Genomic DNA, 22,854 nt, shown 5'->3' on the forward strand with positions numbered 1-22,854 from the left:
TTAAATTAACCAAGCTAGGACTAGCTTGATCGTCCAGCGAGCCTGTGTCTTTAAGAACATGTTGCATTATGGGTTGTTTTTCTCCTTAATGTTGCTAGCCTAATTTCTCCCTGCCTCGCTAAAATGTGTAAGTTGAGTTCAACATTCATGACAGGAAAATACATTTGCACATTACAAGTGGTAATAATAAGTACTTTTAAAAATAGCACAGACTATAAAAAACACAATGAAGGAATTCCACACAAAGGTGAGAGCAATACTTTTAAAAATATATTTTCAAAAAACATGTTTAATTTTGACAAGAGAAAATACTTCAATGATGAGGACTTAGACATGAATTTGGCAAATGCATCCGTGGTAAACCCTCCTAACTTCAATGTAGGCTAGGCATTAGCTAGAACTAAGTTAGCTAGCTTATTATGAGTTAGCTAGCTTTCCACAGTTTTGAGAGACATGTTTTTACTCAATCAATGTTCCAATATTACGTGAGTGCATTTAGTGTGTTTAATGCAACTATTCACTCACTGTTCGTAAATTTTAGCATATATTTTGATAATGTTACGAACAATGCTGTACACAGCCTATTGCAACAGCAACAATATTATTATTATTTTTAATAATAATAATAATAATAATAATAATAATGGATAATAATGAATAACAACTAATATATTATATTAAACAATTTAATTTATAGAAAGAAAATTCTATCATTTTAAAATTTTGTCTCTGTGTGTGGATAATTTATTGATTTGAAAGTCACTGAACCTTGCCTTCACACTGACTATAGTGTATAGACCAGAGGCAAGTCTGGGCTTGTCTAACATGCTGTGTGTGTAAACTGTACTCTATTTTCCCTCTTGGAAGGGGTCCCTGTTTGTGGCAGCTCCCCATTCCCCGTTAACTCTGCTCAGGGCCAGCTTCTCACTGGACACCACAGCTGCCGCTTCCTGCTGTGATGGTGCATATGTGTCCAACAGTTACTTACTTCCAATACTTTCTGTCAAACTCCTGACTCAGTATTGGCGTATTAACTATTAAATTCTTATATTGGAAGATAAGTGTGACTGTGCATGTGTTGCTACATACATTCATCAGCACACATGGCACCTGTTATCTGAGGACTTGCTGTGTCCTCACACTACTTGACTGTGAAACACTGGCGTGATCAGAGAGCCAGAGTACCTCTCATAAATCTTTACTACTCTATGCCCTGGAGAAATATGGCTGGAGGAAAAAAAAGAAGCAAGAATGAAAAAAAGGCAAAAACACACATGGATGTGGATTCAGGGAGGGGGTAAGAGAGGTTGGGTGGGGTGGAACCCACCCAAGATAGTTAGGAGAATTGCATGTGGTTAGTGACATTCACAAGGGAGGATCCTGGGTTGATTGAAAACAGCAGTGTGCATGAATGGAAGTGAAAGGTCCAGGATGTGTATGTTCGTCAACATGTGTGTGGGAAAGTGTAGCTCCATGTTAAAACACATTGCTGCTGTTTTGTATGTGCACATGTAGCCGCACTTACAAAATATTACTGTGCATTTGCAATGTACTGTTAGGAATGTACAAAATCTTTGTTTATGTGTAAATATGTACTTACTCAATAAGTCGTAACAGAAAGCACATGTGTGTCTGTATGTTTTTGATATTATTTGAAGCCTCTTTAAAAGAAATATATTGTCAGGCCTTGCTGGTTTATGTGTTGCTATGCAGGGTTTGTTTGCTTGATATTATTCAAGTATAGAGTGCTTAATTTACACCACACAACAAGTTCAATGTACAAGCACAGATAAGTAACCAAAGTGAACAATAGAACTGTTATATGATAGTTGACGCAAAATTTGAAGCACATTTTGTGTAGATGCTCTCACTGTAATGCATACTCCCTTTGTCACATTCTCTCAGAACCAACCAAGTCTTTAGCACTTTGGTCGACCAAACAACCTTTTCACTACAGCAAAGGTGTCAAAGCCCATCCACTTGTTTTAACAATGACAATGACATTATTTGACTGTGCAATTGTCTAGTAGGAGTATATACATATGCTCACTTTCTATCTCATAATTTTCACCAGATCAATTAGAGACAGAAGAACATGTGGAAATGATATCCATGTTTAGTGAATTACTCCATGTGATCCTTTGGTATAAGAAACAGAAAAGGTTTCCTTTTACCTTTCAAGATCAATAATGGCCATGCTTGAGAAAATGGTAAAATGTGTGTTGTAAGTGAGTGAATATTTATTTCACAACAACATTTGCACCCTGAGTGAACAGTAAGTCTTTATCATACAGAGAGAGAAGCACAAATCTCCCTTCAAAAACATTAAGTTCTTGAAGATGCAGACCTTTCTGGTCGCCTCTCTGTCAACTCGGCTAAAGTCACCCATAGAGAAATCCACTCACCGCTATGTGGACTCTCCAACTGCTGAAAAAAAAAACTGGAGAAGATGGGCACCAGCTGCAATCCCAACCACATCGACAAGCAAGACCATTTGTGCATCCATATCTACATCGGAGGACGCACCAAGGCAAGGGTGGAGGAATTAAACACTGACTGATCCCAGCCACATGGATATTTTCTGCGAAGCATCCTGCCAGCCAATGTACAGGAATTGGATGATAAGCTTGACAGCCTCTGTGTACACATCAGTTTCCAACAGAATATCAAGAACTATATTTTCTTTTGATACACAGAAATTTGACTTAATCCTGTAATACATGATGGTGCCATTTATCCAGACTTTTCTCCCTGTTAAGCCTGGGAAGAAGGGCCAGGGCCAGGCCAGCATTGAGGAATTTCTTTTACCTTCAGGCCACGAGGATCCTATATGACCACTTATCAGTTTTACCTTGCTAAAGGAAACACCATGTGAAACCCTTTAGAAAATGTATGTTATCATGATTGCTTCTGGTACACTTGTTTTTAACAGCAAAATAATTTGCTCATTTTAAGAAAACATTATCTTCAAATTTCTGTTCTTGCAGTTTGCTAGCTTCGACTGGTCAGAAGCTTTCTACTCAATGTTTTCCCTTGGCTCCTTTCATCAGTGGTACTGTATGTTAGCTCTTCTATTTTTTTTCCATCATACAGAAATAATCTGTAGTGATGTGTACCCAAAAGTAGCACCTGTGTCAACTGCTCCATGTGAGAAAAAACAAAACAAAACATAATACAACAAAAAACAGCTGCCAGCAGCTATGAGGGATCAACCTTTGAAATACCCTGAATGCAACATGATGTGACATTGATTCCCAAGCTGTAGACTGTCTGTTGCCTTCATAAAGTGTGTCTGTGAAGTGTCTCACTGTTTGTGCGTGTGTCAGGGCAAAAGGGTTGGAGGGGGTTGATGTCTGCCTTCAGAGTGAGGAAGTGTGTAACAGTGTGTGACAGTGAGTCATCGATAGTGAGAGCCAGAGCCAGACACTTCTTAGAAAGCATAAAGCGTGCATGCCCGGACATATCCCTGTCTGTTTATTCATCCGGCTCCCTGGACTTTTGTGGATCAGTATGATTCTCCAGAGCAGAAGGATTATAGCTGGATAGTGGGCAGGCAACAGAATCCATCCTGGAGTTACACTTCGCCAGCAAGTAATTTTTCCATAAATTGTATCAAACATCAATCATCCTTGCTTCCAAACAGCACAGTGTCAGTATTTTTTCTTCACCTGTACATGAATAAGATAAAGTTTTGAATGGCTAGTACAGTTGCTGTTTATGGAATACCCAATTGTCTGATGTTGCCCAATTATCAGATGACTTAAAATATGAATTGACGATTGGGAAGATTTCTCAATTTAATCCCTGTGCCCTTTTGCCCATATCAACCATAATCCAATGGAAGTGTCGAAACTGAATAAAATTAAGGAGTTTCATTGCCATTGTTCCGACATCCCACTGGTCCAACGGCCCAATAGCCCGAAGAAGTTTTTTTTCTTCCTAACCCTAACCAAGTGGGTTTTATGCCTAACCCTAATAATTTCTTAAGCAGAGCATTGTCTCACCATTAAACATAATTATATTTATTTTTTAGACTTACCACAGTTTGACCACATTTAAAATATCAGTCCCCTGGCCTAGTAAGACTTTCTATTACCATTACCATATGTTCTGAGGACATTATTATGAAGAAAACCTTTTTAATGAGAAAAAAGTCTTGATTTGTAACATAATCTGATTTTCCAATATCTACTGTTTAATGCGTAAGGGGACATGGAAGCCCACCAGCCGCCTGGTTTCCCACAATTCAGCTGTACTGACTGTACTATATCAGTCTCATTTGTCCAGCCTCTACCTTTGTTCATAATACCTTGACAATGTAATGTATGTCATCAATTTTCTTCCAACAGTGGGTGTTTTTTTGTCAGACTAATACCCAGATGGGGTCAGCTCATCAATGGTGGATGAATAGCCCATATTAAAAGCTTAGGTCTAGATGGTTCAGTCACCTTGGGGCCCCCTCTCCCTGCACGAAGGAAATTATAGGTCAAACACTTCAGAGCTGCACTGTTTATGTAGCAGTTAGCAGCTGATAGACATTTTTGGGTGGCTGTGTGCTGCTGTAAAACATGGAGGATTGAGCCATTAATATGAAATACAGCATTTATCTTTTCATCATGAATTTTGATGACCTGTTGATTGTAGCTACTCCATCTACAATTAAGCAGATAATTAAATATAAATCATTGCGGTTTCGATGTTGGATTTCTAACTTTGCTTGCGTAGATTGCTCTGCCAATCATAGATGCATTTTTGAAATACAGTTTACATTGCCTCAGGTTACACAGTGGATGACACTCCTATTCTGTCTCCTCTTAAATCTCCAACCACATTAGCAGCAGTGCCAGAGCAGGAGTAGGGCCCATCATAACAGCTGACATTACAAAATATTTTCAGTGGCTACAGCTCCTTTCCCTGCAAACTCAATGAAAATGTACCCAGAAAGCCAGGACTACATAAGCCGAGCAAAGCCAAGCTCTTGGAGTACCTTAGTTACTTCTCTCCCAGCCTCCCCCCTGTTCCCCCTCACCTCTCTTTCTCTTTCTCTCTGTCTCTCTTTCTCTTTTTCTTTAATTCACCTCCACTCTGGCCACACACACACTTACAGTACAATAATAAATGTGTTGAGATAATGTGGCTTGGAAACCATATTCAGTCCTCACTTGATTAAACACTGGAATTTTGCACGGTGCCCAGAAATGAGGTTAGCAAATGGCTTCGTTGGTTGCCAGCTTGGAAATGCACAAAAGGAAATCGAGGGAGAACATAGTGTCTGCTGCTTGCTGGCTTCTAAAAGTGCTTGATGAATGTTAGTGTACGTCACTTGGGATAATGCGAGTTAGCTGTGTGTGGACTCCAAATATGGCTGGAGTGTGACTGTTAGAGGTTGTAATGACTGTGCTGAAGTGAGAACCCTGCACAGGCCCCTCTCAGAAGGTACACACCTCAGCTCTGCCTTTCCTCTGCAGATGGACTCACAATGAACTCTCAGTTTCACCTCTACCTTGATGTTGCAAGAGGTGTAGATACGCTGAAAAGATCAGTGATGCAAAATCTTGATCTGTCAGCACTCGTTAAAACACTATTAGCTTCATAATTTAGATTGAAGTTACTATTTCACCTGTTTCAAGAATGATCCTGCATGCTCTGAGGAATTCAAGGACCTGTAGCATATAATATTTGTATTCATCACTACATGTCTAATTTAAAATTCATGCATTATGTCAACAGAAGAAATGGACAGGCGAATTTTGCTAATTGTGTCTGATTTATGTTTAATGCCATTTTGTTGTGTCTGTCTTGTATCCACAGGCCCTCCAGATGTGGAGCAGGCTTGTGAGCCAAGTGTGCGCACCTGGAGCCCGAATGCAGGAATTGAACAAGGTGTTGTAGGCCTGTCAGAGTGCCCTCTACAGGGCTGCATGCTCCAGCTAGAGTTCCTTTACCCACTGGTACCAGACTCCCTGACTGTGTGGGTCACCTTCTTCAGCCCAGAGGAAACAGCACTGCCAGCTATCCATAACATTTTGCTACTGACTGTCAGTGGGAACAACATTTCATTGGGCCCCAGTAACGTCTTCTGTGACACCCCTCTGACTCTGAAGCTGGACATAGAGGAAGAGGTGTATGGGGTACAGTTTTTCACTATGGAGCAACACTTAGAGATTGATGCCACCCTCTTGGCATCAAAGCCAGACAGCATACTTTGCAGGCATTGCCAACCACTGCGCTACCGCCTGTTGCGTCAACCCCCCTTCACCCATGCACCACACGGTCTGATGTTGAATGAACCCACACGCCGATATACAGACAGGTGAGTGACCTGGTAGGTGAACACTTTTGTATAAGTGCACAAAGATCTACATTATGTCCTTCCTGACATTCTTGAGTTGAGAAACCACATATAAAGTAAAAGTTTGGTCTTGCCAAGGGTTGAGAAAGGCCAAACTTTCTTGCAAGTTGAGGAAGAACAGTGATGCAATACATTGGACGTGCTTTGGTTTGAAACAATTGTTTTTACCCAAAGTATTTTATTTAAGAAATGTGCTTCAGTGCAATCTGGCTATTGTATGATGATGAGTTAACCTCTGGTGATGAGTGCTGATATTTTTGGGGTTTCAGCATAGCCAGCAGATATCAGGGCCAAGATGTCTTCTTCCATGTGCTGGTCTTTGTTTACCGTCTCTTTCACAACCTGAGATGTGAGTGCCGAGTTGTAGCTGAGAGATGAAGTCTGTCGGATTGTTTCACAAGTAGCTAGTTTAGCTAAGTTAGCTAAGCTAATAAAAAGCTAATTCATCATCAGATGATAGTCAATAGGTTCTTAGATTTAATTTCAACTGATGCGTTCTGCTTCTTTTGCTGTACACATAGACTGTTTAGTTGCAGTCAACCCCAAAGCCTGCTCAAAGGTGATTGTTCAGTACAGCTCGGACTACAACCGGAAACCTGAACGCTTCTGATACCAAAATATGGTCCTGTTGCCTTCAGATTTTGCATTCATATGCACAAGGTGTTTATCTGTGGAAACTATTCACAAAAATATGTTCTTGTAATACCAGACATCCTTTTTAATACCCCCAGGAGCACTAGCAAGCCACCACTGCTTCTGCAGTTTCAGATCTACTGCCCAACATTTGTTTCCTAAGTCACAGGTCAGTCGTTGCCCACATTTGTTTTTTCCCATGTTCCATGAAGCAAGGGCAAACAGATGGCTTGTTAAAGGTATTATCTGCACACTGTGGTGAGAGTTTAGTGCTTTGCTTTCATGGAATGTGCTGACTCAATAAAGATTGTGCTATACATGGCATTGCTGCGTGTTGTGCCATCTCACTATCGTGCTGTCAGCGTGGTTCACATGAGAAGGAAAGTGGTTGATAAGAGGCGAAAGGGTGAGTATGCATGTTGTGCAAGATGGAGTGATGATACCTAAGTTCCATAAAGTGTCCGTACACAACTTACTGGTTGAATGGCTGTGTCTCTGGAAGGCTGTCTCCTGTAGGGATGAATTTATTTGGGGGTTTTGGCACACTTCAGTGATTATTGATGTACTGTAGGTAGTTTCACTGCTGTGGTGTATTTCACTAGCTGTGGTTGCATTCCAGTGGTAGTGGTCAGTGGCACTGGCTGACTATTTTCTGTTGTGAGAGCATATGGGATCTTGTCTGTGTTAAATGGTCAGAGAAGTTTTATAGCAAGTATGTGTGTTCCAGCCATCAAAGTCTTTAATTCATTCAAATGCAGAATAAGTGGACATTAGCCTTTCTATTGAAAACAGTGCAGCAAAGCAGTTTGTGGGTGTATTTCTATGCTGCAGAATCTGTTTGGATGTCATGGCTCTACACAAACCAAGTAAGTGAAATGCAAACAGGCATAGTACAAATGTAGCATTCTTCAATAAACACAAAATTCTAAGAGAAAGACACATCCAACAGGATAACCAAGAGTGGCTCAAGAGAAATTTGTTACATTCTGTGATGTGACATCAATGGCTAACATTATTTCCCATCACCCTCACTGTCTGACAACAAACATAGCCTTTGACATGGTGGAGTAAAGGGCAAAGTTCACTCAGATGTTTTGGCATGCCACAAATCCAAAGTGAAGTGCTCTGTTTGATCGCCTTGGTGCAGCTGCTGAAATGCTTTTGTTGACCACACAGTAAGCTGCCTCTTCTTGCAACATGTTTTCATGGGTTTGGGTGGAGCAATGGAGGTCTCCGTTGAGGGGGTTGATTGACCTCCCACTGTTAGGCCACTGGCCTTCACCTGAGCTGAGGCAAACAAGAGCAAGAGGACAACTGACATCTTGGCTCTGTCCATGGGTGGTGGTTAGTTTAGAAAATGGTTATGGGCTGGGAGGTCAGGGTGACAGAGTAAATCATGGCGGGGAGTTAGACGGGTCAAGTGAAGAGGAGACACAGGGGTGGAAGGCTGGACCAGTTGGGGGTAAATCATTGCTAGGCTCAAGGGGGGCAATAGGTGATGGAGGAGAACATTAGGGGGCCGAGAAAGTATGAAGAGAGAGGGTAGGAGGATTGGGTTAGTTTGACCCCATCCCTCTGAGGCACCCCAGCCCATCGGCTAATCCTCTTCCTGATGCGGGTCTCAGAGCTGTCATTCAGTCAAAGCCTATCTCAGAGCTGATGTTAAAAAGACCTCCCAGCCAAAAGAGAGAGAGAGAGGGCATCTCCCCCAGTGTCATTACTACCCCACACCCCCTCTGTAATCTGATTCTACCATGGTTCTGCACAACTCTTCCACATTATATCCCCCATCCATCCCTTAGCGTCTCTGCTGCTGCTTGAGAGGTCAGTCTGACCCGTGTCTCCTCTTAAACAGGAGATTCTAGATTTGCTTATTTATGTTTTTGAGCTACACACTTTCTGGCTGATTGTGAAAAATTGGTCTCTGGCAGTGATCATTGTGAGTATCCTCAAAAAGGCGCCAGTATGATGGGAATCTACAGTGGCTGTTCCAAGCTCCTTTTTAAAACTCTTTACAGAAATATTTCTATGACTTTTTGTGTATATAAATCAAAGCAGTGTTCCAATAGATAGGTGGACTTTGGTGACGTGTCAGCATATCATCCAGGGGGGCGGGGGGCTGTGGGTTGTAGCATCACTGAGGTAAGATAAAAAGCAACAAACATTTATTTGCACATATTTCTGTCTACACTAAGCTTCTTAAAAATTGCCAAAACTTAATATTTGTTTGCGAGATGCAGTTCATACATAAAAAAAAAACAAACAAACATGTATTCCCTGAAACAATTTTGGTCTACTGGATATGCCAGTAATAACAAAAATATATTCAATTCATTTTGAATTTGATATTACTAGACTAAACTTTTAGTGTCATTGTAAGAAATTAACTGATATTTTAAATAGACTATGAACATTTTGGCAACACTTTTTATTTCCCTGTAAAATTTAATTCCCTCTCATCACTCATTGATTTTTTACTTCTTTACAGTTTCTTCTTTTCATAACAGGCCAACCCCTCCTCCCATTCTCCATAGGATGTTGGACATTAGAAATGAGCCCTCCATAATCCTCCTAATATGAACCATATTCAAGAGTTTCAGACAGAGTCAACAGTGTAGTCCTCCTGGGGAGTCATGGGATGTCTGGTGCACTCACCAGAATTTCTCCAGCAGACAAACCATATATGAATGAATTGGGACTATTTGAGCACATTGGACATCAGAAGTGGGATTGCAGTTTTTGTGTGTGCAAAGGAAAAAGGTTGAAATTCTTTGTCAGAGTCTGCATTACTGTGTATTTTTTGTGTAAATATAACAGTTATAACCAATAGATGCAATTTAAGCAATTAAACAGCTTATCAGCAGGAATTATTGGGGCTGGGTGATATGGCCAAATCTGGTCTGTCTAATGAAGTATTCACAACAAACTCCACCTTTCTAGGAATTGCAAGTTTGCAAATTTGTCTGTTTAAAAAAAAAAAAAAGACCTCTTTTAGATCCAAGCCTGCAGCATTAGATTGTTAGACATACCATAGGTGTAACATTAACAGTAACAGTAGTAAAACCTCAAATGCATGTCAGCTGCCACACTGACAAAAGGAGCATTGCCCTGTTTGTTGTTCTTGCAGGCTCCATCTAAGATATTTTCTCAACTTCCTTAAATGTATCTGCTTTTCTCATCTGGGATCTCTCAGCCAAGAACAACAAGCGGCTACAGAACGGAAACACATCCATATGCATGCTCACACATAAGCCCAGTGCACACACCAGTGGAGACAGGAACACACACACAGATGAACACGGACACACACCAGCACTCTTTTTGCTTTCAGTAGCAGGCACATACATTAGCACATGCTGCCATGTGTAATCACCTAGTGCTATCAAAACACCTTTGAAAGGCATATTACAGTGCCTGACTTTGACCAGGAGCCAAGATAAAACCTCCATTCCTACAGGGGTCTTGAGAATAACGTCTGGGTGCGATGAAATCTTATCACGTGATACTGAAGTAAAGCCCTTTGTAGTTTGAGTTGCATCTCAGATCAGTTACATATCATATCTAATCAGTTTCAGATGAAAGTGTAGTTTTATGAAATCTGGATGGTCGCCAGAAGTCTCAGTCTGTCACAGGATATTGTCCATTACATCCCCACACGTGTCAAATGATTTTACCACATGAAGTGAGACCCAGAGATGATGCTTGCCATAAACACGTTCACAAATGAACTTTTTATTAATGCCCCCGTATGTATATATATATATATATATATATATATATATATATATATATATATATATTGCCGAGTTCTAAGGGATGGAGAATTTATGGAACTGTGTTACATATGCACCGCTTGCTCTGTTTCAGTCTTCCCTGCTGCGAAACCGCAGCGTCTAACACAGCATGGCTATTAGCAGTGAGGTCAGGAGGAATCAAGCATGCACCTAATTGGGAACAGGTTGAAAGCTACATTTAAAGAGTTGTTATCACGCTACGAAGAGCTGCACTATTGACCCTCTAGAACCAAAGGTGCATTATGACACCCAGGTAACATACAGTATGTTGCTAAGCAGCATAGTTTAGTCCAGCACAGGATCTGAAAACACTTCTGCTGGAGTACATGTTTTTGGATATGTATGCATCTGACATAGCCTCCATGTTGTGTTTTAAAACACTGTAACAATATCAACAACATAATCAAAATTACAATAGTTAACTTCTTCCAATGAGGAGCACAAAGGCAAACTATTTCTGATCTTTTTAGTGTGATAAAACAGACTCTATTGAGGCTGCTGACTAGTTTGACATAGTTGCAAATGAGGATCACCGTTAGCCATTGCAAACCACAGCCTGAGAGATGGTGCGCTCACTCATCCACCTCAGCTTTTTTGTGATGGTACCCAACCATCATGCTACTTCCACTTTTGCTTCCACCATTATTCCCAGGACTGCAATACATTGCTTGCCAGGAAAATGTAAACACGCCAACAATGCTGTCATTGGTGCCTTTGGTCTTCAATCTCCAATAACTGGCTATAGCATGAATAACTACCAATCGGCTGATTCCAAGCCATTGAGAGAGCACTATCTTGATTCTAGCGACCCGTGGGAAGATTGATGGAATAAACCTCAGCATAATTTGGAAGAGATTACTGTTACCTCATCATATTTTCCACAGAAGCCCCCTGCCCTATATATGTATACATTCGCAGCCCAGTTTTAGAAGTCACCATTTCCCTATCTCTTCTTTGGATTTTTTTCTCTGTGCATAATTTCCTATTCTTCATCCAGTTTACCTCCTACTCAGTGAGATCCAGCCACTTTTCTTTGTTCTTGCTTGTTCTTGCATGACCATGCCTCTCAGTGTGGCCTGATCAAATGGTGCAATTACTTTTCTGTGCATTTGATTACCTACAGTATGATAGCCACAATGTCTCATTATCCACAAAAAGGAAATTCATGCGCTGCCTTCCTGCAAAGCAATATCAGTTTCTCTCTTCTTTCCGCCTATTCTGTGTGTTTGCTCTACTCAAAGATAAAGTCTCCCACAGCTCGACTTTTCCAGGGGCTAAACTAATTCAATTAGAGGGGGCATGTTTGAGTGTAGCCTGGAGTTACACCAGCATGAGCCAACATTGCAGAACAGGACATACTGGAGTATAAAAGAGAGTCTGTCAGGTCAAACATTCTGTGTTGATAATAATAAAGCCAACATAAATATCTCATCCTAGGCACGAATTTTGCTGTGGGGAAATTCATTTTGTTACATGATCTTTAGGTCCATCAGTTTTATAATTGAGACAGCTCAGCTAACTTGAACTTGGTCTACTTTCGTTTGCCGGGAATGTGATGAACAAACACAGGAGAAATGGAGAAATGAAGATGAGGGGGTAAAATTAAACAAAAGCCATGGACCATAGTCAGAAATGTTATGAAGAAAATACTCTTTCCTGTAGTGAACTCTTTGTTTGTGTGTGTTTTTTTAACATGAATCACTGGAGGAAGAGAATGAGTGCATATATGCACAAGCAAACACGCGCTTGAGCACCTTTCATACAATACAAATACGTTTCTGTATGGGTATGTGGAATACCTGCTTCTTCCATTAAACATTCAACTGCACTTGGTAAATGCCTCTCATTCACCCAGATTTAGTTCACTGATTACTTTTACATGCACAGTAGATGTATTCTGTTTTTTGATCTTATTGCGAAAAAGACAATATTCCTTCGAAGCTTGTTACGTGGCTAATGAAAATGAATAGTCCAGTAATACATGTTCCCGTTTACATGCAGCTGTGCATACTCAAATACACATGTTGTTTATTACCTCAAAGTATGAAAAAGTGGAACGGATGGTGCCACTTGTGCCGTTTTGCTTTTTTGCATCAAAGTTTGGCGGACTAGTTTGACTGTGCCTTTCTTGATTGTGTTGCTTGTCTTTCAGAATGTTTAAAAGTAGGTGTGTTTCTGCTTCGGACCAGAAATAAGGACTTTTTGTTTGGGCATGCATCTCTACCTACCCCTACCTTGCAAACAGTTGGATAGTTGGTTTAAGCACATGGAATATGAGGGTGCATGTAAATGTAGTCACTGTCTTGCCTGAGGACATTTTGACATGTAGCCAGGATTAGCCAGAGATCAAACCACCAACTCTGTCATAAGTGGACCAAAATGTTAAACTAAATGGCTTAACTTGGAGCTCATAAAAGGTTATTGCTGCCCCGCACGCCTTTCAAACACTTTGTTGGTTTGATTGCTGCCTTTATCTTTGGCTTTAAGTGAAACCTTTGTGGTAATGTTTGCTACTGGTGCTGCATTGCACTCACACTGGGGATTATATGGCAGCAGTCGAAATGGTTTGTGCCTCTTGTTTAAGCTTAAATGCCATATAGTTGGCTGGCAGTGTGATTCTTGGGAACAAAGGTTTTGCATATGTGTGTGTGCCAACATTTATTTGTATGTGCGTGCGTGCATGTGTGTGAGTTGATTTGTGTAATGGGCATTTGAGTCCATGTATGCCCTCATACTCATGAGCAGTACAGTATTCCTGCATGCTTGTCACTGCATCTACAGCATTGCAGAGGGTGTTCCAAAATGAGGTCTATAGTACTTGATGGTCCACATGAAATGATCTGTGGATAACCTATTGGTCCTATTTACCCTCATTTACTAATGCTGTTCGTCTCCCATATACCTCATTTTTGCCATCTACTTAACCGATACTAGCCATGATTATACACAACAATTGTGCATTCCTATCTCCTTATGCATTGAACAACATTGCGAACAAATAGGATGCATTACATTCACTTATTTTCTCAAAAGCACAGATCGTCATGCAAACCAAACATTAAACTACAGGGATTTTTGGAAGTTTTAACTGTAGTTTTTCTTGCTAATGCTCCATATAGCGGTTCAAATCATGGATCATTTCATTTGTTTTTTAAAACAGTTCTTCTGCAGTCGGTCACAGTACTTTTTTACAACATTAGAAAATGTTACATGAGTACATGATATACTTGAGAACATAACATAGTAATCACCTGCCATTTAGACAACACAGAATTGCAACTACACCACAATAAATTATGATAAATGGAAACTGCAGCATTTGCAGGACAATCTTCAATCAACTGTCAATGCATATAATATAGAATTCACAAAAAACACACAAACTTTGTCTAGCATTATTTAATAGTTTGAGTGCATGTTTCAGACAAAATGAGGATGTGAACAAATAATGCATCAAGCTCGGTCTTCAGCCTCGTGTGTACACGCTCACACCCGGATACACAAACTGTAGGGTCAAAAATTCTGAAAGCCAAAAAGAAAACCATGAAGGAGAAACCATGACCATAAGCGACAAATCAAAACTAGTAATGAGAAACCAAAACTATAAGCAAAAAGAAAAAAATAAGTCAAATGGAAAGAAAACTGTTAATGACACAGCTGCAAATGAGAGTGCTGATGTGAAAATCTGTTATCCTGTCTTTATTGTTTATATCAGTCAAAAAGATCAATAAATACAAAAACTCAGAATCTTTGCTTGCCTTTACTTTATTTTTTGTAATATTTTGTTCTAATTTTTTCTGTTAAGAAAGTTGTTCAGATGAAACAATGTGGATTCATAAGACAGGCTACAGCTCAGTCTGAAGAGACCCATGATGTTAAATACATCAGGGCCAGAACCCAACAGAAATGATTGAACCTGTTGGTAACATGTAAAGGCAAACAACAGATCAGAGAGAGAAAATAAGCATAAAATAACAATAAAATTTAGGACAACTTATGTCATGACAGCACCCTCTCTTGCGCTGTTGTTGTCTCTCATTTACAGTTTTCTTTCCTTGAGTTTTGTTTTGTTGCTTTGCTTATGGTTTCTCATTTACAGCTTTGATTTTTTTTCTTTTATGGTTTTGGTTTTCTCATTTATGTTTTTTTTTCCTTTCAGACTTTTTTTTCAGGCTTCCTTATCATGGTGACTCAAGAAACCATCATGGCGACTTACACCGGCAAAGTGAGTAGTCCCCCCAATATTTCTCCTGTCCATTGTGTGTTCATCATGATGGTTCCTTGAATCACTGTGATGAGGAAACAAAACAAAGCTGGACCCGAAGCGGGTAAAACGCAGTGACTGGATAGGTAGATGTGCTGAGACAGATGTTCTAATTTGTGTTGTGTTAGTGGTACTTGAGATACCTAAAGATTGCTACGACACACACGCTAGCAAACAGAGCAGTAGTGCTATCGACCTGTTTTCCACAGGCCTGGTGTCTTTCTCAGTCGCTCTTTCCCTTTTTTTATAAGTGATTCTTTATCAGAAATGTCTTCGAGGCTTCACATTATCCCAAAGTATGTGGACTTACTGTGATCTTTGCCTCTCTCTGTGCAGGGATGTGGCGCCACATGTTGTGTACACCTACCAGGTCCAAACTATCTCCAGCCGGAGTGAGAGTGAGCCCTCCCCACCTCTGGTACATGATCTGGGAGCACCCTACTGCGGGGATGGACGCATCCAGAGGTAACAGGCACCCGCACTCACACGACGTGCAATGAAGCATTTTCAGAAAAATAAACTTTTTAAATATGTTTTATTTAGCTATTTATCAGTTTGGCAGTGTGTGTGTGTGTGGCTCTTTTTTGATTTTCTCTTCCTGCTATTTTAGTTCCAAAGGAGAGGAATGTGACGATATGAACTCAATGAATGGGGATGGCTGCTCCAGTCAGTGCAAGAAAGAGCCCTTCTTTAACTGTGTTGGTAAGTCATTTGGACACAGGTAATGTAAAGTTTAAAATACAGTCACTGGGTTTTTTTTATCTCTGGATTTAATATAATAAACAACTAATTAAAAGTTGTTTTTTGTGCTGTCAAAGTTTAATAACGGGTTTAATGGAAATTTGTATCAGCAACATTAATTGATAACTCTTTAGCCAAAGTAGGATGGCAACTATCAAGCAATGGGTATAGAAAAAAGGTGATTTTGACCAGCAGTAGGAAATATTAGTTACTAAACGTACCTCCAGTTTTATCAATACGTGTGTGGCCCTCAAACTACTGTGTTATTAATTGATTTCCAATAATAAATCCAGATACATTTGTCCAGTCCCATGTTGATAAGAGTATTAAATAATTGGAAAATCTAAATTTTTAACTGATATATAAATGTGTGATTTATTTGTGATTAATTTACAATTCATTATGAACAGCAATTAATCACAAATGAACGTTTAAATCAATTGACAGCTTTAGTTGTATCAATTGATTTATTGTGAAAATGATAGAAAAACTACATGTATACTAATACTTATATTAATCATACTATATTGTACACAGCATATTGTCATTTTAGTAATACTGACTGAAAAACTGAAAAACCAAAAATGTCAATGTCACATGCAACTATTATCAAGTTATGATACGACCACAAGTTTCTTACATAACAAACATGTTTTTCATACATGTTCATCTGTGTGGATTCAACAGACACTGTCTTTTGTATTATTTCACAAAACAGAAAAGTTTTCCATGAGACCCACAGGCTAACTTTGTGAATGAACAGATTTAACATCTGGGTGTCTTTTATCCAAGTATTCCCTGCCTTTCTCAAAAGAAATAAAAAATGCCATTAGACATCATAATAACTTTGACCTCCTGTTAAAAAATAAATAAATCTGGAAATCATTATTTTCTTAAAGGGTGAGTCATCTTATTCTACATAGTTGAGGGACTGGCATCTCCTCCATTGTTTTGTTTTATGAATAGATGGATGGTTTCCTGTCCACTTCCCCTGCTGTAGACAATCATTTTGCCCCCCTGTTGTGATTGTATGTGTGTGTGTGTGTGTGTGTGTGTGTGTGTGTGCGTGCATGTACAGTACATGCATGCATGCATACACATGTGTGAGCCTTTGTGAAGTGGCCACTTAATCCCTGTCAGATTGCTGGATGACTGCATTGGCTGTGCTGTTTTTCCACCAACTGCAGTGTGCAGGGGTGTGCGTATATGTGTGTATGTGTGTCCGACACTGTCTGACATTGTTGTAGTTTTGCACAGAAATCTGACACTATAATGATGGGACCTTCTGTCCATCTGTCTGTATGTGTGAGAGAGTGCCTGCTTGTCAGTGTGTTGGATAGTAAAAGAAAGAGTTGGATGGAAAATTGACACTAAGTATACAACAGGGCCAGGGTGCTACAGTCCGGATGAGCTTTAATAGGCTATTCACACGATTGAGCCGAATTATATCTGGAATTGACAAGATCGACAAGTTCTTTTCACATGACCCCACTTGGCGTTACAATCCCAATGGTTATGTCTCAATAGGGCTCCAAGCCGCACTAACCTCAGCTTCAGATGGAGCGTAAAGGAAATACAATCTGATTTTTTAATGCTATATTCACATATTCCCGTCATCAGAAAAGTGATTTTACTTGAAGGCGAGATTTGCCACGCTTTGACATGTTGTAAGTATAGTTTTGGTTGAAACAGTAACAAAATAAAACAGGTATACTTTGATATGAAAGCCTCTGGACATTCTTTTCTCTGTCTCTATCCATCTTTGTTCATCTCATCCCTCACTTTCTGTCTCCAACTGTAGGCTCTCTTCTTTTTGCTCTTGCACTCAATCACCTTTCCACTTTTTCCGTTATCTGTTTATTCTATCCCCGTCCAAATTCGAATACTCTAGCAATACCCTTTCTCTTTCTTCTTTTTTTCTCCTCTCTTCTCTTTAGCTCACACTCTACCTATTACTTCTGCAGCTTTCACAAGCCACTGTTTGAGCTTCCTCATGTCTCGCTCCTTTCCTTCTTCCTTGCCTCTGCTCCTGCTGAGTGAGTGGCGGGAGCGTATTCTGTATGCCCCCTCAGTAGCCCCTCGTTTCATCGTTGCCAGAGCACAGAACTGACTTGAGTTTTTGGCTTTGCTGGAGAGGGCTGGAATTTCGAGGAGGAGGCCCCGGCCAACTTGGCATAGAATGCCGCCTTTCCCCCTAACTGGAACCCCACCGGCTGACACTGCTTTAGCTGAGAGCTGAGAGCAGTGAGGCCCAGGCAACCTCCCTGCTCTGCTCCCCTCTCCTCCAGTCTATAAGCTTCCAGTTCCAGACCTTAACTCCGGGCGGGATGTCTGTAAAAATTATAGCTGTATCTTTCTTTACCTCTTGACATCGTCTGGTCCCCCCTTACCTCCTTTCCCTGTATTTGTCTCTATCGCTCTCTCCCTTTCATCCGTCTTTTTTCTTTTTTCCTTTTGACATTAACATGTTCCCTCTCTTTTTTTAGATCCTCACACACACTCAAGAATTTATTCTACTTTTTCCATGCACCTTTTATCCCTTACCTTCCTCCCCTTTTTTATCTGGTGCTTTATTTACCTTCCAAAGTAATAGAGGTGAAGTCAGGAGATAGCTCAAAGAATCAGGGGTACACATGTTCTAAAAGAAAGGATGAAAGATGGGGAGTGAGAGAAGGTTGAAGTGTGTAAAAACTCACCTGTATGGCTTTTTTCCAAAAGATAACCAAGGAACAGAGCAAGCTATAGAAACTGACTGATATTTTAGCTGTGCTAAAACGAAACACAGATACATTTGTATTTGAAATTTAATTAATTGAAACTTTTTTCTGTTGTCTGTACCTACAGAGGAGCCAAGCATGTGTTACTATTATGATGGTGATGGAGTGTGTGAGGATTTCGAGCGAGAGACGGGCGTGAGAGACTGTGGCCTCTACACCCCCAGTGGTTTCCTTGACCAGTGGGCCTCGAATGTGGAAGTTTCCCATGAGGAGAAGCCCTACTGCTCTGGTGAGGTGGCTGCTGGATACCCTGCTGTTACTAAGGTAAGGGCATACACAATTTGTTCTGTCTACTTAAGACTATGCTTCTATCTGTGTGATTACTACACATTACATTTGCTCTCAGTTAAACAACTCTGATTGTAATGGGGCATGGCATATTCCATCCCTATTTGGCGTATGGTCATTGATTGATTGATGATTTGCTGCCATTGCTTTCTCATCTATAAATGTTTTACACAATGCTGATAATGAAGTCTCATTTTTTGCGATACACTTGCAAAAACAACTTCTTTTTGCTTGTTTGCCAGTTAAGTAATTTGAGAGATTGGGACATTTAATTAGATGTCTCCCAGGGTGGGTGTAGAAGTTTGCCATTCTCATTAAAGTAATGCTTATTGAAGACGAGAGAAGAAGCCATTGATTCCACGTAAGCCTGGTGGAAGCATTGATCTGTTGCTGTCGCAACGCAGAAAGGGGCTGATTGCCCAAAACATTAGGGTGAGGCATACATCCATGCACACACCCACCCACACACACACACACACACACACACACACACACACGCAAAGCATCGGACACATAGAAGTGCATTAGGCTCAATCCTATTTAATCCCTTCTCCCTAAAATGGATGGCATGTTGTTGAAGTATACACTATCTGCTTTAAAGCTCTCTTCATTATTTTAATAAATTATTGTCCAGTTTCTTAATAGCTTTTATTGTGCAAATCAAATATTAAAACAAACACACCGCTGTATCTTGCTTTGATGTTAATAGCAACATGAGTAATGTCAACTGACTATATTATGGACAATCGTTGCAGTAATCCTGATTGCCTTTTGAACCAATCATCTGAGAGAAATCATGAAAAAACTACAAACTAGATATAGTGTCCGGATATGGCTGACACTAACTGTTGTCCGGACACTGTAATATTAACAGTAGTCCTAAACTTGCCAAAAAGTTGTATGGCGAGGCAGGGCGATATTAGAATATATCATCAAAACAGTCCAAATGTCTATTGCGTTCGACATCATGTTCTGGTAGTTGCGGACAAACGTTGGAAATTCACTCCGACTTCTTTTAATTAAATGCAGTAGATGCTTTTTTTGGATGATCAAAGGATGAAAAGAAGTTTCAATAGTTTACTTCAAAAGTTTGAGTGTCCAAATACCGTGAGGTCCGAAATAACGTGCATTTATCTTTTGCATTGTTAAATTGTATGCTCAAAGATATTTTAACCATACAAATAAGAGACTTTGTAATATTAGGACTCACGCCTCTACACTGACAGTGCTCTCTCTTCTGAGGCATCTGTGTGGTGTTGGCTGTAGAGCTTGTTCTCACTGCTGATGATGCGTTCTACAAGGGCAATGAACTAGTTTTCCTGAACAGCTGCGGTCAGGTGCCTTGCTCAAGAACACTTTGGCAAAGACTTACGCAAATAAAGGTAGGAGTTTAACAGACACCGTTAAATGCCTTTGATATTATGGCACCGCTTCTGTCTGAGCGTGTGTTCCAACCAACAACATTGAGGATGGTTTATTCTCTGAGTGGAATGAGACACCAGTGGAACATGTCCATGTAACCATAAAAAAAGGATTTCTGCTGTGAAGGACACATTGTTCATACAAAAACCACTTTTACTGTAGAGAACACAGTGTTCCCCAAGGATCATATGTGATGAGATCACCTCATTGCAAGGCCACGGACTGTCCACTCTATGTGGACACCCAAGTGCATGTGCATGGATTGAAAATATGCAAACACAGGTTAACAAAACACAACGATCCTGCACGATCTCTCTTTTTTTACTCTACAAATACATTCTATCACTCTTCTATCCAGTACATTGTGTACTGCCTGTAGGTACACTGTTAGATCAAAAATTGTGTCCTCAAAGCCCATTTCTCTCACCAACATCAGTGCATGTTGATGTAATCACTGACATTTATTTTCCCACTCCAGTAACATGCACTACAGCACCATCAAATGCCATCTCTTCAACTCTAAATTAACTTTGATTACACTCCGTCCTTGCAGTGTCGTGCATTATGCACGCACAAACAAAAAAAGAAATCTACTCACACAATAATGCACATGCACAGTCGTGCATGCTTGTTTGCTTATGCTAGTCCCTCGAAAAATAAAGATAACATAACACAGCCTCAAATGACTGAGTCGAGACCCTTGTTCAGGCAATGCTCTTAAGCAATTTTGCAATTGCATGCATGTGGCTATAGCGAGTGTCCTGGAGGCTCATGCCACAGATGAAGCATGCGAGGATTGGTTTTGGAGATGAAGACCAGGCCGTGGGCTTCCCTTTATTCATGGATCCAGTTTAAATGTGGCCACTGTAGAACAACATATAAAACACCACAGTGGCTGATCAGTAGCAAAACAAAGTTATTGAAGATGTTACCCGTTTTGAAGAAGCTTTTAGCAATGTCTCGTATCTGGTATTTTAATTGCCTCATTTTCCGACAGTACTTATCCCACCAGGAATCTGCCATAGACTGTCCAATTAATAGTATTTTTTCAGGCATCTGGATCACATTCCCATCTAGAGTACAATTCAATTTTTCTCATTTTGTTGGCCATTGTTTCCGTAAGGGGTTTCATTCATGGTTGACTCTGATTTGTTGATGGAAAGTCATTTGAAAGGCCTATAGGCATTTGGTGTGAGATCCAAAGTTCAAGTGTTAGAGTTCCATAGTTACTTATGATGGTGTACTGTTGATCTATGATCTTTCTTGAGATTTTAAGATTATTTTTCTAAGCAATTTTGTCTGCTAAAGCAGTGTGTTGTTGCTCATACCAACTCACATACAGTATTACGGGGGAAGGGGCTTATTTACTGTTCTCTGGAAAGGCTGAATATATAACTTCTTGTCAACTTTACATTTTACTTGAAAATGAGTATGAACTGGTGAAGACAGTAGTTAGACAGTAGCACCTGTTTTTCAGAAATGATGGAATGGAATGGCTATACCAGTGATGTTTGTTGGACGTTCTCAACACCTGCTAGCACTTTTTCAATAACAGAAAGCAGAAAAATGCTGTTACTTGCCTTTTTTATATGGTGACAACATCTATTTTGCACTTTTTGTAACATTGCTGGCTTTGTAGATGGTGACAACATCTATTTTGCACTTTTTGTAACATTTCTGGCTTTCATACAGTGTCACTGGATAGTTCATTGCCTTGGAATTGCTTGCCACTTGAAGGCAAACAAGGCTGTCAGAAGAAGCCAGACAATATCATCATCTGTATGACACATAAATAAAGTGAATAAACGGTAGCCTTGCCAGAACCTGCAGGGTAGAAAAGGTTAATTGTGCTACATTATGACTCTAGTTAATCATTTTAATAATGTCTGCCTCCTTCTACTTGAAGTCAACAAGGTATAAATACGAGGCATGTTGCAACATAGTTCCTTTTCTCAAGCAACAACTGTTGAGAGCGTTGAGTGACCATGCATAAATAAGCTTAAGGGCGACCCTGCCAGGAGCTTAGCTGCTGTTGGAATGGCTCTTGGGTTAAATAGCATTCACAATGTGGTTACAACACACTCAGTCATTCCCTGTATAGTAAACTTACAGTCAGTAAAGTTACAATGACCATGATACTAAGTGATTACAGCACGATTTTTTTTGCTTGACAAGATGTATAATAGAGATACAGGAAGGGGGGCAGTTGTCATTTTTTGTTAGGGGCTTGGCACATAGAGTAACCCTTTGATCTCAGCCAACCACACTCCCAAGACTATGTCATTACCACGGCATAGAGCCAAAGTGACAGTAAAGTTTTCTGCTGAAGTTAGTGTCTGGTTAACCACGAACATCCATCCCACAGTATGTACCATTACTTTCCTCCTAGTGCCTGTGCGTGTGTGAGAAAAAGACAGAGACGAACAAAGAGAGAGAGGAAAACTGAGGCATAGGAAGAGGTTATAAGTGCAAAGGGAGTGCACAAAGAAAACCAACATTAAGTGTCTTCGTAAGGTGTTGGGTCACCGCAAGCCACCAGAACTGTTTCAATGGCTTCTCCCTACTGGAAGACTGAGCACCATT

At 40.2% G+C, this 22,854-nt stretch overlaps 1 protein-coding gene across 1 annotated transcript in view; it reads left to right on the forward strand.

The window, feature by feature from the left end:
• Nucleotides 1–22,854, forward strand: part of pappaa (pregnancy-associated plasma protein A, pappalysin 1a) — a 95,474-nt gene that overhangs the window by 19,728 nt on the left and 52,892 nt on the right. The window contains exons 7-10 of the mRNA XM_059358418.1: nt 5,812–6,313; nt 15,380–15,508; nt 15,654–15,745; nt 18,629–18,825. Of these exons, the coding sequence (XP_059214401.1) occupies nt 5,812–6,313; nt 15,380–15,508; nt 15,654–15,745; nt 18,629–18,825 (920 nt within the window). The remainder of the gene's footprint in view (nt 1–5,811; nt 6,314–15,379; nt 15,509–15,653; nt 15,746–18,628; nt 18,826–22,854) is intronic.

The sequence above is a fragment of the Centropristis striata genome, chromosome 19 (assembly GCF_030273125.1).
Source record: "Centropristis striata isolate RG_2023a ecotype Rhode Island chromosome 19, C.striata_1.0, whole genome shotgun sequence".
Lineage (NCBI taxonomy): Eukaryota > Metazoa > Chordata > Actinopteri > Perciformes > Serranidae > Centropristis > Centropristis striata.